The following is an 18,948-nucleotide window of genomic DNA, read 5'->3' as shown; positions in this document are numbered from 1 at the left end:
GGAAATGAGATGGTGTGAAAGTTCACAGAGATCGGCCTGAAAGCCCAACTTTTCAAAGTTCAAATGTCTGTTACAGGAAATGAACACCTCTACAATTATAAAAGAGTGAACGGTGTAACATCTACTGTGGTAAACCTACACATCACCGTGTATTTTGATACTAAGTCTCACAGAAAACACTAAAATCAATCTAGTTGAGTTTCAAAGTTAGAATGTAATTAGAATGCAGAGAGAAAATATCAATTTTAAACATCTGGGTAAATTCCATGATCGAAAGCATAATAACATTGCCTACACGACTATACAGAATTTCAGATTGTTTATTGTTATGTATTTTTTCTGTTTATGAATTAATTGTCAATCATTGCAGCTCTTATCTACTTTTTACTTTTTCTAAAGATTTTCTAGTTTTTGGTGCTGGACTATTCATTAGGAGCACTGTTGAAAATTATATAACACTCAAATGTTAATTTCACCAGACTGTCAGAGAGCAGGGCCTACACTGGAAGAAAAGATGAAGCAGCAGAATGTCGGGTGCAGTGAAAGTCAATTCAGTTCATTCTGCTGGGTTTTAAAGTTTGCATTCACTCGCAACAGCTGCTCCTGTCATCCATCGATCACAGAATGATACAGAGAAACACACGCACATTTAAAAGAAAAAAAATGTTGTTGTTGTTGGCGCCATGCATACACTGTAATTCTGTGACGAAACATAGGATGTTGAATGTGACACACCAAAAAATAGAAAAGCAAACTCATCTACAGGCAATGGGAGAGGAGACTTTCTCCTGTTTTTAGTGGGTTTTTGTGCATTAAAAAAAAAACACATATACGTGCTATGTTTGGTGAAAAAAGGCAATGATATTGAGATCATCCTGAGAATAGTAGCATACATTATAAGCTGTGTAACAATACAATCTAAAGATGAAAACAAACATACGGAGTAAGGTATAACATTCATTCATGCAGCGGGATGGATAGGACAGTGTTGTTAGCGGTAGTTGAAAATTCAGGGTCAAATAGGGTACATTTATTATTACGTTTACATTCCAACCAGTGACTCACAACATGTTATTAATCGGCACGCTGCTGTAGGCTTCCAGTATCTTTTCTTTTTCCTCCCTTTTGCCCATCCACTGCCTTACCTTTCCCGGTGATATTCAAGCTGTAATGTAGGCCGGGAACCTTGTAATTGCTCTTCCGTTGGTGCAGCAGCATCAGAACTCCGAAAAGCTGTGCTCTGCTGCCAAGCCCAGCGGCTGCAGCCTCAACGTCTGCGGTCGGAGCCAGTCAGAAGCACTGGGGAAGCCCACAAGCTTCGCATATGCCCAAGACTGCACACATTTACATTCACACACACACACACACACACACACACACACACACACACACACCCCAATACATAGGAACGTCAGGGCTGTGTGGTGTTCTCCTGTCTTGCTGCCAAATTCCTCTGGGCTTGTCTGTTGATTCCTTCTTGTTAAGTTTTGTGGCCAGCCAGGTTTGCTTCTCCTTCCCACAGAGGGTCGCTGATTGCTCCCCTGCGCTCTTCTGGAAGAGAGTTTGACATTCGTGCACACATTGTGGTTCCAGCTTCAAAATGGGACAATGAGTAATGATACTGTCTTATTTGTGGAGAAAGGCACTATTCACCCTGCCGTACTGTTGAAATGGGACGTGTTATCTGCTTTGTGTGTTTGTGTGTGTCTTTGCATGCACTGCTGAATATATGCATAAGAACTCTCAGTCACACAGGATGTGACTGATTTGGGTCAAAGAAGTGAGTAATAAATTAAGCTTGCATAAGTGTGTGTGTGTGTGTGTGTGTGTGTGTGTGTGTGTGATGTGTTTGCATCTGCCCTTAGCTTCAAGTATCAGAGCTCTTGGGCATGTTTGTAAGTGGATGGTCACGATAGTTGGCAGCGTGTGACATGACACAAATTCGCTGTCAGAGTCTTGCAGATGGCAGACTTAATCCAAAACAGAGCTAAACAACGAGAAAGACGCTGTTGTCGTCAGTCAGCTTGACAAAAACGACACTTTTTCTATAAACATCCCGAAAGCTTCGGTTGAGCCTCAGTAAAGTTAAATGCACAATATACTGTTACCATATGCTGTCTGTCTGCAGGATCTTCTTATCTAAATCCCTACGTAATGTTGCAGGAACTTTTGTAGGCGAGGGGCAATCTACTTGCTGGAGTACACAAAGTTTACTATCATGTGGCTGTTGTTTTTGTTGAGGAGAATGTTTTTTGCAGGAAATCACAGAGGCTGAGTCTCGGTTAAACTTAATTTATTCTGTTTGAACTTCTGCACGTCTGCTCTGATTTGAACAAAAGATAAATAAGATGAGCGTCTTATCTGGCCAAAAATAAGGTCACAGACAAGATATGCAAGTTTTTTATCATGAGATGAATAAATATGCAAGTTCACTTGGTCAAGATCATGTTGACATCTCTTCTGCATATTCAAGTAAGGCTGGGCGTTATATATTTTGATGTAGATATTTCATGATACTTTACATTCTATGAAGAGTTTAGATATTTTGCCTGTTTTTGACTGATCCATTTAATTAGATAACAGAAAAAAATAATGCATTGAAGTGTTTCCATAATTTTATAGATCTGGCAGGTTGCCAGGCCAAGAAAAATCCCTACAGGCTCAACAAATCTTATTTTTAAAGCCAAAAATAACTTTAATTGTTTCTCCCGTATTCATTCTACAGCGGAGCATTGTGTGCCGTGATACAATGTGTTGTCGTAGTTCACTAAAACGACACGAAAAAAACAAAAAATAGGTGTGGAAACACATTTTAGTTAACTGAAATAAAAATAAAAACTAGATTTTAGAGAAAAAAAAGAAACCAGACTGATATATATATATATATATATATATATATATATATATATATATATATATATATATATATATATCATGTACTTCCAAAACTAACTAAAATAGAATAGAAATACACACTTTAGTTTTAGTCTTTGTCACTTTGATCAAATTTGTCAACTCAACAAGCATGAGGAAGTTTTGGTGCATATGTTAATTGAGACTGAGATGTCAAATAATACATATTTTATAAAATACCTATTTTAAACTTCTTAAATCATGCCCCCCACCACTACTATATAATAATGCTAAATAAACTAAGCTAAACTAAAACTAATGTTTAAACGAATAAAAATTGAACTTTTTTGCGCAACCCCCCCCCCCAAAACAAACTGAAATTAAACATTCTAAAATAATAAAAAACTAAATGTAACTTAACATTTTTAAACAGTAAAAACTAAACTGAAGCTGAACATCTTTAAACAATAAGATATAAACTGAATCTAAACTTTTTTAAACAATAAAAACTGAAACTGAACTTTGTTTTGACATGAAGAGAACTTCGGTATGCTGTTGGTTACAAAAAGGAAGGCTCGGTAGTGAACGACACACTAACATGCTGACAGATTTTGTGTTTTTGGTTGAGCTGAATATTCACTTAAAACACATCAGAGATGTTTTTTGCCTAATTGTTTTCCATGTTAAAAAGGTGAATTAATGGCACTAACAGGTAAACTAGCTTAAAACGGGGCTTTTTCTTAAATTGCTTTATGTGATGGATCTAATTAATGGCAATGTAAAGAGTGGTGCATGTAGATTTCGAAAAGTAACTGATAAATATTTGGAAAAGTAGGCTAATTGTTGAATATGTAAAGAAACTTGAAGTGTTACATTTGAGAATGGTGGTGTGTGACAGTAGACGGCAGACTAACACATACACACTCATGCGCACACAAGCACACTTGCCAAGGGAAAACACAGTGCTGTACTTCATCACGTTGAAGTGCAAAAACCCTGTAAGTTCAGTATTATCATAAAACAGTCCTGCTTTTTGATTTGCAATGTCTCAATAGTCGAGTACAACCAGAGATTAGACCGGATTTACAGGATTTTGTAGCCAATCTGAAAAGGACCCCTGGATAACCGACCTGAACCCAACATATGTAAATGAATTAAAACAAAAAGAGAGAGAGAGACCAGAGCGAGTCCACAACGATCATTTTGACACACAGACATGGGACCTGGGCTCATACAATGGTATTATTATATTCAATTAGAGTGAATATAGTTTGGACACAACTCAGGGCCACGGTCAGGAGTTTGTTACAAGGAATCAGCTGGTAAACACCTCTGTACATAAATATACATGAATAACTCCTGACCCTAAGTTCAAGGAAACATGTTGATCATGAGGTTTTATTGAATTATTGAGTAGCAGAGCAGCATTCGAAATGTGTATCTATACATTTCTGAGTGTGTAAGCTGTCTGCATGGGGCTGAAAACCTGTTGATTGATTTTTTTTTTGTAATTTTTTTTTGATCTACCAAACACACATTGCCAGGGTTGTTCATTGCCGCGATCACAAACAGTGTTAAGAAGTTCTGACTCTCTGGTTACCCAACAAGTTTCCCTTTGAACTGCACCATGACCATGAACTTGTTACTGAATCCTTGCCGCACATTTTAAGTGGCTGCTGTGGGACTGAAAAGATTTACAAACCAGGGCTGGTAGAGTTGTTGATGTGTTAGTGAAGGACAGATATGTTTCATCGTCTTTGAGAATGTATGCACACATGTTACCAAGTGCTCCCTTATATTTGTATACTGTGCAGTATAACTTTGATGTGATGTAAGCCTTACAGCTTAACCCCTGGATCTCATATTATCATTGTTAGTGAGAGAACAGGGAGTTACCTTCACACTACAGTAGTAAGAAAGTTCTTTGCAAATTTTGCAAATCTTTGATGGTGAAAAATTAATGGAGGAAATCATACACATCAGTTTTTTCAACATTAGATTTCTTTTTTTTTTGTCTGCCCCATGTCCCTTTATGGACTTTGTTGTTTTATGTGTGGGGTTTTTTTTCCTACAAATTTTTCTGCATTGGTTACTTTTACTTTAATACTTTTAGTACATTTTCTTAATTTTACTTACTTTTACTTAAGTGATATTTTCAGTGTAGGACTTTTACTTCTAATAGAGTATTTGTGTCTCTGTTTGGCTCATTGTACTGTATCAATAAAAAAGGTTTTGTCATTTGTGTGTGTGTCTGCAGGTCCATCATGACAGACTTGTACTACCTCAGCCAGGCGGACGGAGTGGGCGAGTGGAGAATGAAGGAGGCTAAAGACCTGTCGGATCTGGTCCAGAACAGAATCACCTACCTACAGGTACCTACAGACACACCTGCTGCTCCGCCAACTGGCCTTGTACTCTCACATACACAAGGAGTCATACACACAAACGCACACACATGTAGACACAAATACATTGTAAGCATTTATGCGATGTTTCTATCACAGGTACAACAGCGCATATGCGTTTCTGAGGACATCTTTCACACTTGCTTGTCTCATTTGCACCATCCATAACTGTCAGCATCAGTTTCCTCCAGGAGCAGGTGAGGGGTGTGATAGCACACTGTCTCAGCAGTCGGATCTGACAAGCTGGATCCTTGTTGCTTGTCAGCGGTTTAGTGACACACACACACACACACGAGGCAAAACCCACATGCAGACTTGCAAAATGACAGATCGGCAGACACGCATATGCAGAAATGCAAAAACGTCTGCGCACCACAAAGACAGACACATATTTATTCAGGCTGAGTTAGATGCACATATGCTTACAGAACCACACACAACCTGAGACCCATGACACATCCACTCACCCCCAGCCGCCCCACTCCCCTCCCCCAGCGCCGGTGCTGCCGGGTTCCCGGGTGAGGCAGCGCGGCACGGCACCAGGCCCTGCAGCATTAATGAGCCGGTGTGTTTGATGAAGAGGACCCAGTCAGTCTGGCTGGGCGGAGACAGCACCACTAACAGCTGCTGTCACCACCGCTGAGGGATCACACCGCTCCACCAGCTGCCGTCACTAATTCATCACACACACACACCGAGTCGTGCACAGATGGATTCACCGACACCTACGCAAGCAATTGGCGCATACACACACATAAGCACAGCTACAAGATTGATGCTCGTACGCAAAGAGATGCACTGTTCGTGTGTGTGGCTATCTCCTTTGTACACACACACACTCACACGTCTATATGTACACACACTGACAGACTCCACCCTCCTATCCTGCTGTCTCTGCCACCCGCATCATCCTCTCCCTTCTTTCCTGGTTTAACTAACTCCATCTCTGCGTCTGCTCCATCTGTCCACTCACAGCATTCAGTGAGCGTGTCCGGCGTCGTCAGATGGATTTCTGTTGGACACGCTTTTCATTTGTTCTTGCACTGCGAGCCTTTTACATAGTGCTATTAATTGTAGCGAGCAACATAGTGTTTTTGATCTTTTGTGTTTTTGCATTTCCCAGAGGTCACTAGCCACTCAACGAATGTGTCCAGGGCCTTAACTTCTAACTCTACCCCTCACTTTTTTGTGTCTTTTAGAGGGGTCACGGGATCTTTAGAGGAAGAGAGCAGGTCAACAGTACAGGGTTGCCATGGTCATGAAATTCCTTTAAGTTATGTAATAAGAAATAATCCTATCCAGGACTTAAAATGGTCTGAAATTAAGAGAATGTTTTTGAAAAGTACTTGTTTTTTAGTTATAAAAATATATTCATAAAAATCCCAAAATATGAGCAACCTGAATCAAAATACATTACAAGTATTACTAATTATAAGGGCCGGAGTGATTCATCACCATAATCGTCGTCATTGACTACAAAAATACATCAATTTGCAAAACGTTTACTTTAACAGCCATGCAAGAGTCACAGAACACGTTCAACCAACGTTACAGACAGCTTTTTCTGTCTATGACTGTTGTTACAGTCTGTTAATTGTTTCCGTTATTTTCCTCGTGCCACACTGATGCAAAAAAAAAAAAAACAACAACATCTGCCAGTGATTATCTTAACAGCATATTACATATTAAAAGATACTTATTCTCAATAGTTAAGGGTAAGAGCTGCCATGATATACAGTGATGAGTCACAGCAATCCTGTAAGGCCCAGTATTTTTCTGATCGGGAATATGATTAAAAACATCTTTTATATGGATAATAATAATTATTAATATCATACCACAGCAGTTACATGGAAATTAGACCTGATTTAAAATATTCAGCTGTTATCATTTTTTCTTTGGAGAAGATTATTGAATAGAAACATTTAAATATTAATGAAAAATATTTTTGGTTTTGATTTTTGGGAGAACTAATTGTTATATTAATCTAGTAATAAAAAAAAAAATCTTTAAAATAATTAATAAATTAGTCGTTAGATTAGTCAACTAATCGGGAAAAAAATGCATGAGATGCATTAGATTAATTGAGATTAATAGAGAAAAAAAATAATCGATAGGTGCAGCCCTACTTATTATACCTATAGACCAGACTGACATCATATCAGTCATGCTGTCACATCAGGAGAAAAACAGATAATGGCAGAAAAGCTGTTGTGTAGTTGTCGAACCTACACTTTCACACTGAGAATCAAAGTCATAAACTAAATACATGTCAAATTGCATTGAGATCAAGATTATCTTTGGTCTTCTATGCCCAAGAGGGGGCTGAGCCTTGACGCTTTGCAAAGTGCTGGTATGTTTTGGTCTGGTCTATTGGCAGTAGGCATATATGAAATGTCTAATGGGCAAATAAAGTTAGCAAGTGCTTATAGTTTGTTTATCTGCAAACGCCTGGGATGCCTGTGTAACAGTGTATGGCTATATTGCTATATAGGCCTGCCCATTTTAAACCACTTAAATAAAGTCATGCAGATTTGAGAAAATATGGAGAAGTTCTAAAATTTCATGGGTAAAAACGTGTAGGAACCCTGGTAGTAGATGCCACGGAGACATGGCATACATCGTCTGAAGGAGGGAATCTGAAGATTAATTTTACATGCAGCTTAGCTCTGTGTCAGTTTTTCCTAGTCATAAATACGTGATAAGTGTTGTGTTTTGGTTAGGCGCCTATTAAAACTTTTAAAGTCCAGAGTGTCCAGAGAGTATTGCATGTAGGCCTCCCTGTAGTTTATGTCTGCTAGCAAACAACACAAAAATGCCTGAAAACTGCTTTGTGTTTGTGATGCACTACCAATTTGGTAAAGAATCCATAAGTCAGTTTTTATAAGTTGCCAAACTGAAAAACTGAGCTGTTAAGCAGTAAGATGTAAAGCATCAGCAGGAAGATAGGGAAAACTGTGGGATCCTGACACTTATTATGCCAACGTACAGCAAGTGTTTTGCTCATGTGGCCAGACAAACTATTCAGGTCGAGGCTAACTTAGCTATGTAATGCCTGGTTTTGATCTTTGTTGAGTTAAATGAAGATCTTACCTGATGGTTCGATTAAGTAGTTGTTTCACTTACTCATTCATTAGTATTATATCTCCAATAAAAGTAAGGTGAACACTGACTGGCGTTATGTTTGTCAGTGTCACTTTTCCTTTCTGGTAGAAAAAAGGTGCTAAAATGATCCTTTGACATGCTGAAATCTTATGTTTTTATGCCCACTGTAGGCATTTTGTTAGTGTTTCAGCCCTTGGTTTCATATGACGCATTGTGCTCTGTCTCTATAGGGATGTAGAACATGTGATGGAAGTACTTTATGGTCATTTCTACGCTCAATAATATCTTATGAGTAGAATTAGTTTGGGTCGATACCATCTGTTACACAGATTTGGGGCTGAATGTAAGCATTTTTGACAGTTCAACAATTAATAAAATGTTTTGCAAAATCCCTACAAATTCAAAATAAAGACACTAAGACCCTGAGTATCCCCCTAGAAAAACACATGCTGTTATTAGGCTTCAAAAAGTTTTGACAATTACAGTGATGGTATAATGGTTAACACTGTCGCCTCACAGTAAGAGGGTCCCCAGTTCTGTGTGGAGTTTGCATGTTCTCCCCGTGTCTGCGTGGGTGGGATATGTACATCGCGTAGGTAATAGGCTTTTGGTTAACTTGAATGAATTAAAGAAGGTAACGCCTGCACACTTACTCCATGCCACACAAATTTATTTTTTTTAAAAAGTGTGGCATTGAGTAAGTGTGCAGGCGTTGCCTTCTTTAATTTTCTCTGGGTTTTTTTTCTAGCTTCCTCCTACAGGTTAGTGAAAACATACCTATAAGTCATCCATCCTCTGAATGCTCCAGGTTTCTAGTTTGTAGCTATAAAGTTTCATGAAACTGTGATGCTACCCCTAAGGTCACTATAGGTCATCTTTTACAGTAATGTCTGTTTCAAAAAATGGTGAAATGGCTACTACGGGGACTAACATCATGACACGTGAACAAAACGTGGCTCCTTGAATCCACAAGAGTCACATCTTCCCAGTCAGACCCACTTTATGCAATTCCAAAATTATTATTTTTGTTTTGACCTCAATTTTACTGTTTTGGTTAAGCCTTGCTGCTCCATTCAGTGTAGTTTTTGGTTGCAGAAGGCAGCAGTTTGCAATGATACACGTACAAATCAGCCACACTGTGACACCATTTGTTTTGTTTTTTAACCTCAAACTTGTCAAAAATTACTTACACGATTAGAGGACACACAGAGAAATTCTTCTACGAATTGCTACTTTTTATGTCATATTTTGTGGATTTACAATTCCTGCTAGAGTAAGGGCCAGCTTTGTAGAACTTTGGTGTATGAATGTGTACTTTTTACTCTAAAATGAGCCAGTAGGGGGTGTGAGGATAATGACCTGCTTTGGATTCTTGTTTTTTGTTTGTTTGCTTTTTGTTCTCTTTGTCTTATTTGTTTCCTTCTATTTTCTCACTTTTTCAGATTTTCTTTACTGGTAGAACTTAAATGTAGTATTCCTATTTCTTATTTTTGTATACAAAGAAATCAAAATTTACATCCAACTATTTATTGTTATGTTGCTGGGAAATAAATAAATTTAGAAAATAAGACATGCACTACCTGCATAGCACCAAACAGTAGACAGACAAAGTTAGCTGCATTAGTAAAGCCTTTAACAGTTACAGCAGAGACCGAAACAAAGCTAAAAGCAGAGTGAAAGAATATTGGATGGATACAAACACAACTCCAAATGATTACTGATGTTGCTCAGTATCTGCTATATGTGTGAGCTGGCAACTGTTTGCTAAAAAACTTGCCTTATTGACTTAAAAGGTGATATGTTGTGTTTACACCTTGTTGAAAAAAAAAACAGTTATTGCAGCTTGATTTTAGTCCTGGCTGATTCAGCAACACCTGCGTGCTACTAATTGTGTTTGCAAGTTAGTGTTAATAATACAGGTCTGAGAGTTCAATTTGAAGCTGATAGTGTATGTGAAAAAGTGCAACAGAAGGAGAGCCACTGTTGTATCTGTTTACAGCTGAGCAGGAAAAATGTGGAGCGAGAGCATTCCACACAACTCATTGTTTCAATACTAAAAACTAAAGAAGACAGGCAACATCGTGACACAGTAATCAAAACCTTTGATCAAATGTCTGCTGCTTTGTATGAAATGCAAGCATTGAACTGGCTTTTGTTTCCCACGTCTTGTCCAGTGAGCTCAGGCATCGTTTTTTTTAAATCCCCTGTGTGTAGGTAAATAATTTGAATCCAGTTGTGAGAAGGGCAAACTCAGCAAGGACTGTGTTATCTGCAAAAACAATGAAGTCTACCACACAAAGAGGCAATTACAGAATGCAAAACATTAAATGGCTTCTGTTTAGAAATACTGTCAGGAGTAAACAGTGCAAAAATTGGGTTGATATAATAAAAATCTTGATGAAATATTTAAAACTTCAACATCTACTAACTTTTCTCTTGATTTGGAGCTCTTTGACTATCCGTTGTGGGTGTTAGTGCTCATGTTACAGCGTTTCCCACAGATTTAGAATCTGTGTGTATCCGTAGCTAATTATTGTGTTCCCCTTCTCTAAATGTTTGACGTTTTTGTGGGTCCATAAAAGCAGCACAAGCAGAACTCGTGATGAGTTCTTTTTTTTCCTTAGCAGCTGTTTGTGGAGTTTAAGTCACTGGGTGGAAAATTGATCCAACTGAGCTGATCAGATCAGATAAATGGATGAGAGGAGCAGCTGCTGCAGAGGCAAGTGAAAGCAAACTTTAAGACCCAGTGCCTTAATGATTAAGTTTCAGTTTCCCTACGCCCAACGTTCAGACGTGTAGAGTCAGCTCCTAATTAACAGTACAGCTCTAAAAATACAAAAGCAGTCTGTGGCGGCAGGTGTTTTAATTGTGGCAGGCCACCACAAATACTAAAAGAATGCATGGAAAACCCTCTGTGAGCTACTCAGACGCTCCACTTTCCAATGTATTGTGTGTAGTGCACAGCACGCACCACCAGAGCTCAGTCTCAGGTCTTTACTGGTGGAACAGGCAGCTGAGCTGAAAGACACACAACACCTAGTGGTGGAGGGATAAGTTAGAGGACTGTAAACAGCCGGCTGCCAGCCAGCTGCCAGCAACAGCAGAGATCATCGGGAATAACAGCATGTGTTTTACAACTTTCTTGGAGAATTAAGGATTTATTTTTGACCAAACTGGAACTGGTGATTGTTGGAACAGTGGACTAACTAGATTAGAAGAAGGAAGAAGGTTTCAGTGAGCTTTATTTTGTTTGAGGAGTTTGAATGAGGTGTGTTTTATTATGATTTAGCTAGACAATTAAGCCTTATCAGTCTTCCATAAGGGAGAAAAAGTTGAATTCAAAAGGTGTATAGTTATATTTCTCTGTTTAGTAAAGAAAATAGGCTTGACAATATTACTTTTCTGAACATTTTGTGGTTTCTATTATGTATTTATAAGTCTTAAAAAGCTGAACTTAAGTAGTGCACTCGCTGTTGCTGTATGTCACATTTGTACCATCATGCACCGCATACCATGGTGAAATTTCAGGAAGATATGAAGTATTACATATCACCTGCCTAGTGTTTACACCGTGGAAACACATGCTAATACCAGGTCTAAACAGGCTCTGAATGACGCACTGTTGCTTTCTCAAGCTAAAAATGTGCATGAACCTGTGTGTGCACTACAGGTGGTTTTCCTCTGAAGGCGTCCACAGGGAAAATGCAAAGACTTTAATGAGCTGGATGTATTTTAAATCAGCTGGCAACAGAGAGCAGCAAAACAGACATTTACTTATACAAAATGTAGTGGAGTTTTACTTTAGACATCTTCAAGTGCCCGCAGCTTCCTTTCATCTTCTACTGTTTTTGGCATCACAGTGGATAATTACCTGATGTACTATTTCTCTTAGCCAGTTGTTCTCTTATTCCCTACATAAACAATATCACCATGGTGTCTCTGAACTGAATCACTCTGCTCTGCCTCTATGTTTCACACTCAAAAAGCACACCATTTAAACAGGCACTTAACCTACAGTACAGAGCGCTACTCAGAGGCTGCCTTTGTGCACGCATCTGCCGTCATTATCCTTGAACTGAGTCTCTCAGCGCTTCGGAGTCATTCCAGCCTCATCATTATCAACCAGGGATCCGATGGTGGCCTCCACACCACATGGCTCATGCCACACATTGAACCCATACAGACGTTGTTGCTCAGATGTCGAGCTTTAGTTCTTTTGTCAGGACGCCACTGTAGATTATTAGCACAGTAAGTTAGCTTACACCTGTGGGGCTAGTAGTCAACTGGCAGCCTACAACTCGGGGGAAATACATGTGCGGCTTGTTCTGTCAGCTCGATGGCTGCTGTTCATGTTATTGAACAGCAACAGCAGTTTTCAGCACCTAAAAGAGCCTCTCTGCCCCTATCCTTCATTTCTGATTTCTTCTCCACGCCCCTTTTTTTCTGTCGCCCCTGTCCTCTTTCTCATTTCATCTCCACTGTTTTTTTTTTTTTATCCCCTTTTTTCCTCTCTGCTTCCCTCTCCTTTCCTCCTCCCTCTCTTCCTCTTCCGCTAGTGTGTGATAGGCAGCGGTAGCCGGTGGGTGCCGCGCGGCCTGATTACTGTGAACCATCCACAGCTGCAGCAGCCTAATGAGGAAAACACTCCCATCAGCCAGTAATTGCTGTTTAGGAAGCCGGTTGGCACGAGCATTGCAGAGTTGCACAGACCGGCTGCAGAGCGAATCACAAACCGCCCGGCGACCCATTGACAACACAGCATGTGTCACTCTGTTGGTTTCCACTTTTTTTTCCAAGCAAAAAAAAAAAAAATCCTTGTTTCTTTCCCCAGCGTCTCTCATTTGGTATTCTTCCCATCAGACTCTGTGTGATATTGAAGCTAATTTATGAGATGAGGAATGGGAGTGAGACGGGGAATTAGTGAGAGCAGGAAAAGGAGAAGGAGGGAGAGTAGAAGAGAGAGAGGAGGACAGGTTGAACATAGGAGGAGAGAGAGAGAAAGAGAGAGGGAAAATAATGAGAGTAAGAAAATTGCAAGGAAAAGAAAAGGAAGCAAAGAAGGGGCAGTGAAAAGTGAAGCAGGGAACACAAGAGCACCATAAAAAGAGATAAAGGAGGAATGGATATTAACCCTCTGAAACCTGACATCACTTTTCTTGTGCTGCTTTTAGACGCATTTCACAAGTATTTAACCCTTGAACTCAGAAGAAATAGGTGCAATTTCTTTGAAAAATATGGGGAAAAGAAAATGAGTAACTTGGTAAGAAATGTTCCAAAAATTGCAAGAAATTAGTATTGTTAGAAAATTATTTTTTTTCTAAAAACTAGGCAAAAATGCAAAAAAATATATATAAATATATAATTATCATGATTAAATATTAAAATTATGTTAAATGTGTAAAAGTATGTTAAACAGTGATAAACATAACGTATCGTTAGAAGTACCTTGAGTTTGGACTTACAGGCACTTTCCATCGGTGTTAATATTTCACAAAACTTCTGTTGGAGGTGAAACTTAGTAACCAGATACATTTACTCCACTCTGTACTTGTGCTCTGCTTGAGGTCTAGTAATTTAATTTAAAAAAAAAAAAGATTGATGATTACAAAACTCTTTACATGAACTAGATACTAAACAATAAGAAATTATTTTGAAGTCAGTTTTATGTCTTTTGTTGTGACTTGTTTCTAAGGCTGGAAAAATAAATAATAATTTATATATATATATAGATATATATATTTGTTACCATAAAATATAAAAATCTGGGACAGCAGCAGTTTAATCGTTTAAAAATGAGAAGGAAACAAGCAGGGAAAAAAAGATGGAAAAATATTGTACAAGAGGAATTTTCAAGGCTGCCATAGACAGAGGAAAAGAGAAAAAGAAACTGGCAGGCAAAGAGAGAGGGGCAAACTAAGGTATAAAATTAGAGCGAAGTGGAGTGTGAGACAGACAGGCGAAGGGAACAAAGAAAACAATATCAGCCATGTGTTATTACAAGTCAGGGAGCAAGGCTTTGAGAGATACAAGACGAAGGTCAAGCAATAAAAAATGTTGAAACGTTCCTTCCTCTCCTCTTTACAGAACCCCCCAGACTGCAGTAAGGCGAGAAAGCTGGTGTGTAACATCAATAAGGGCTGCGGTTATGGCTGCCAGCTCCACCATGTCGTCTACTGCTTCATGATCGCTTATGGCACCCAGCGCACGCTCATCCTTGAGTCCCACAACTGGCGCTACGCCCCCGGCGGCTGGGAGACCGTCTTTCTGCCTGTCAGTAACACCTGCACCGACCGCTCTGGGGCCACCACTGGACACTGGTCAGGTAGGTACACACACATACCAGCATCACTGTGACCGACACACAGCCATAGCCCTCGGCGCTGCAACTGATTGTGATTGGTTGCTTAATAACCAGAGAAACAACAGTGTGTTGTGTGTTTCTCTGATAAAAGATGGAGTCTGCCGGACTCGTCTTTGTGCTGCTGCAGCGAAAACTAAGTGTGAATTCCCTGGCTAAGCAAGAGTTTGCAATTCCTGCTAAAGCAGTTTGGCAGCAAATGTAGCAGCAGCAGGTTACTGTTCAAAGGTTTCATTGCCAAGAAATCTTGTGACTTGATTTCAGTAAACAACCTGCTCCTCTGACCTCTAGGAAGTTACTACATGTAGTGTTTTACAGAGACAGAGGTCGTCTGGAATACGTTTTGTGAAAGTGTTATTCATTATTTGTTAGCTCTGGCTTCTTGCACAGTTTTGAGTCATCATTTCCAGTACACTTAGAATATCTTTCACTATGGACTATCCAAGACAACAGAAATTAATTTCAGCAGTTATAATAAATGTGTGGTGTCTTAGAGGTCCTGCTTATGGAAACCTCAGATTTCTTTTACCAAAGAAAAAAAAAGCAGAAAAGCATCATATCTTTCCATTTATAATCAGTTGCAAGTTATCTACCTGGGGAGCATTTTTGTTGTTAGTGTGACATCACGGTGGTTATGTTGATAAACCGTTCACACTTGAAACATAATCTGTCTAAATAGGTCCCTTTGTATTTTTTGGTGAAATGTTTTGCAGTGTGTGTGAATGACAGCTGACAGCAAGTTAACATGAACCCAAGTGGTTGCCTAGCAATGCAATTCAAGGGAAATGGTCAACAAAAATTAGAAAGTGCCTCATGGTGTCATTACAGTCATTCCCCCAGCTGCAATTAATAGATAAATGTGGAAAGCTCAGAAATGCAAACTGCAAAACTTTCAATTAGTGGATGACCTGCTCTACCTCCTGAGCCACAGCTGTAACTAAGATGAATACAGGTGTTCCAGCTCAGACAGTTTAGGGATAATGTGTTTTTTGACTATTAAAGCACGTAAACATATTCTAGTAGAAACTCTAAATCCAAGTATGAATCTGAAAATGAGCATAATATGGGACCTTTAACCCTTAAACACCTGGATGAAAGTCAGTTTTCTTGTGCTGCATTCAGAGGCCTTTCACTAGCATTTAAACCTCTGAAAACCTGAAAACACTGGGTTGGTTTCTTTCAGAAACAAAGAGACAAGCAAGAGCAAGTTAGCATGAAAAGTTCGCCATAATGCAAAATGAATACGTCAAGCGTTTGCCGTCTCAAAAGAGCCAATCAAATCAATTGTTCATTTGCTACACAGAACCGCGGAAGAGAAATGTGAGGAAAGTGAGAAGATATGGCCTGTTCCAAAGTAAGGAAAGTAGACAATAATTAAAAGAGTGAGAGAGACAGAGAGAGAGGCTGCTCCACACTGTTCACACTTTTTGTAAAAATGTGGCACTTTTTATTTCTACTTTATACTTGAGATACTTGTATTCATTTCATTTTGCCAGGAAAGGGAGGAGAATGTGAAAAAAGAGAATAAAAAGATTGTTCAAAGCTCTGTTTGCACTTTTTCTACAAAAGGCATATTTTTTATGCAAAAGGATTATGGTCTGTTTTCTTTTACTTGTAACGTAGGCCTAAAGTTCATTATGCTGGGACTAACTATTTATGTACGCTATTTGTGTCTGTATGTTAAAATTGTTGAAAATTGACAAAAATATTGTTGAAATGATATGGAATTGTACGTTGTTGATTTTATTTGATAGACATTATGAGTTTCGGACCTTTGCTGGGAGGAAATTTTAGTAACTGGACCTCTTTAAATTGTAGTTGAATACCGCTGCTAAATAGCATGCCTCACAAGAGCGGCTAGTAGGGCTTTAGACCCTTTGACTTATCATTTATGTGTGTTTTCAGAATTCTGCCCCAGTCATGAACTGTCCATAATGAACTCCATGGTAACATAGTTCATACCTGATACCAGAATACCTTAGACAGAAGATCGATGTGCTTGGTAGGTCGTCCTTACCAATGCTGAGACAGGAGATTCATTATGAATGAGATTACATAAAGGTATGAGTTGAAATGGTGATTTTGAGATGATTAATGGATAATCCTACAGTGTAAGTGTGTTTGCAGCTGCGAATCTGACAAAACCAGTGCCTTTGTAAATGAAGATCAGTGATGATTTGCAAGTTTTACGATGCCCACCTCTCTCTCTCCCTCTCTATCACTTTCTTTCTCATTGCTTTCATTGCTTCTCGTCGCTGCATCCTTTCAGCTCACCATTTTTCTCCTATCGCTTCATTTGACTTGTGCTCTCCTGGGCTCTCCCTGCTTATCTCCTGCTCTCCTAGCGCCTTCCCTTTCTTATTCTCCTGCCTTTCATGTGTCCTTTTCCACTTTCTAATGTCTTTTTTTGGCCTGTCTCACAAACAGCCTCCTATAGATCCATATATGCCATCTGGCTGTTCGCAGCCAACAGCCCGCTAACTACAAACGCCACTCCCCAGGCCGTTTGCATTCTGAATTCCTCTCCTCATAAAGTCTTGTTTTTTGCAAAGGCATTTTTTTCTGTTGACCAAGCCAGCTAACTAGCTAGGCATTGCTAAGCCTGTCGGGTACTTGGCTATGCCTGTGTGGTCATGCCTGTTTTGTTAACAGTGCAGGCAAGATCCTTCCTCAGGGCACTGGACCACAAAGGGACGCTAAAACCTTGGATTAATAAGTAGATATACATTCAATATCTCTCTAATTAAGTGGAGTGTTTGCCCATGCCGGTACAATTAGTGTTTGAATGCACTGAATACTGATCTCCTTAAAACTTGCAATGCCCCCTGAATTTTTAAGTGTTATGTTACTGGCCTTTTATTCAATGGTTAACCAGTGTTTTCCTACCTACTGTGCAAATTAGTGAAGATGATAAAGGATTTTGCATAGTGCCTGGATGGCAGGGAGCTTTTACACCTTCAGTACACTTTAATTTCTAATTGTGTTACTCCCAAACTTTTATCATCCTCTCTCTCTGCATCGTTTTGTGGTAAATGACACCAATCCTTTGTGGTCACCTGCACGTCCAAATGTGATGAGCATGCTGCTTTGTGGGATCTAAACTTAGCAGTTCTTTGTACTGTTTGCCTAATCTTGTGTCCATGTGGGAAATTGATGTTGTTGGTATTTTATGTAGCAGCCCTACCAGATTCCACCTTTCCTCATTTATCTTTACACGGTTAGCCCACTTTCTTTTAAGTGTTTCCCCCAGGATGTGAGTCATTTATAGACAGAGAGAGGATGCATGGTATATGCATCTGTGACAGGATATTTCTGTCTGGAAAACATATAGCTCGAGGGGAAAAATCAAAGATAGTGATAAAGTCATTATGGGACCTGCTGATTTTCTTCCCTCCAATGAGGAAGTGGGAAAAACAAAACATAACAAGAAAATGCACATTGGAATAATCATCGCATACAGGGTGCCGCTCCTTCGCTTGCTTTGTGTCAGAGAGAAAATGGTATAATTTAGAGGAGAAAACAATTTAAATGTTGATGTTACAGTAAGATATATATATATATATATATATATATATATATATATATATATATATATATAGAGAGAGAGAGAGAGAGAGAGAGAGAGAGAGAGAGAGAGAGAGAGAGAAAAATTATATATTTTATTAGATTTTTATCATTGAATGAAACAATCGATAAAAGCTGGTCTCACCCAGTGATCTTCCCCTCTGTCAGGGCTGAATATTATTGAAAATATTTAATGCTAGTGCTGACACAATACCCAACTTTTGGTGGGTACTATTCACAATACCTTACTTTAAAGACATTGTTCTACAAAGCATTTTTCTTATTCAACAAAAGCAGACAAAATTGTCAAATGTTAAAGGGACAGTTCACCCCATCAGTATTCTTCCTCTTTTCTGTAGTGCTATTTATCAGCGTAGATTGTTTTGGTGTGAGTTGCCGAGTGCAGGAGACATCAGCCAAAGAGGTTTTTTTTAATGAAGCTAGATGCACAAAGCACTAAAAAAATATATTTGAAAAACAACAGCAATGTCTCTTTCCGTTATCATGACTCAAGATAATCCACAGACCTTGCTGTGTATAGTTTCAAATAGGAAGTATTCTTTTTCCACCGAACTACCACCAACCCACCAACTGCATCACTGCGCAGAAGGAAGCAAGCATCTACTCATGAATGTGCATGACAGTGCAAGATTTAAACATTAA

The 18,948-nt window shown here is 39.0% G+C and overlaps 1 protein-coding gene across 1 annotated transcript in view; it reads left to right on the top strand.

Moving 5' to 3' along the window:
* fut8b (fucosyltransferase 8b (alpha (1,6) fucosyltransferase)) overlaps positions 1-18,948 on the top strand; it is a 193,710-nt gene that overhangs the window by 152,732 nt on the left and 22,030 nt on the right. Inside the window, exons 8-9 of the mRNA XM_042504025.2 lie at positions 5,111-5,225; positions 14,448-14,685. Coding sequence (XP_042359959.1) covers positions 5,111-5,225; positions 14,448-14,685 — 353 coding nt within the window. The remainder of the gene's footprint in view (positions 1-5,110; positions 5,226-14,447; positions 14,686-18,948) is intronic.

Source organism: Plectropomus leopardus, chromosome 16, assembly GCF_026936395.1.
Source record: "Plectropomus leopardus strain MGB_pleo_1.0 chromosome 16, ASM2693639v1, whole genome shotgun sequence".
In the NCBI taxonomy this organism is placed as follows: domain Eukaryota; kingdom Metazoa; phylum Chordata; class Actinopteri; order Perciformes; family Serranidae; genus Plectropomus; species Plectropomus leopardus.
This window is presented reverse-complemented; position numbering and strand designations above follow the sequence as displayed.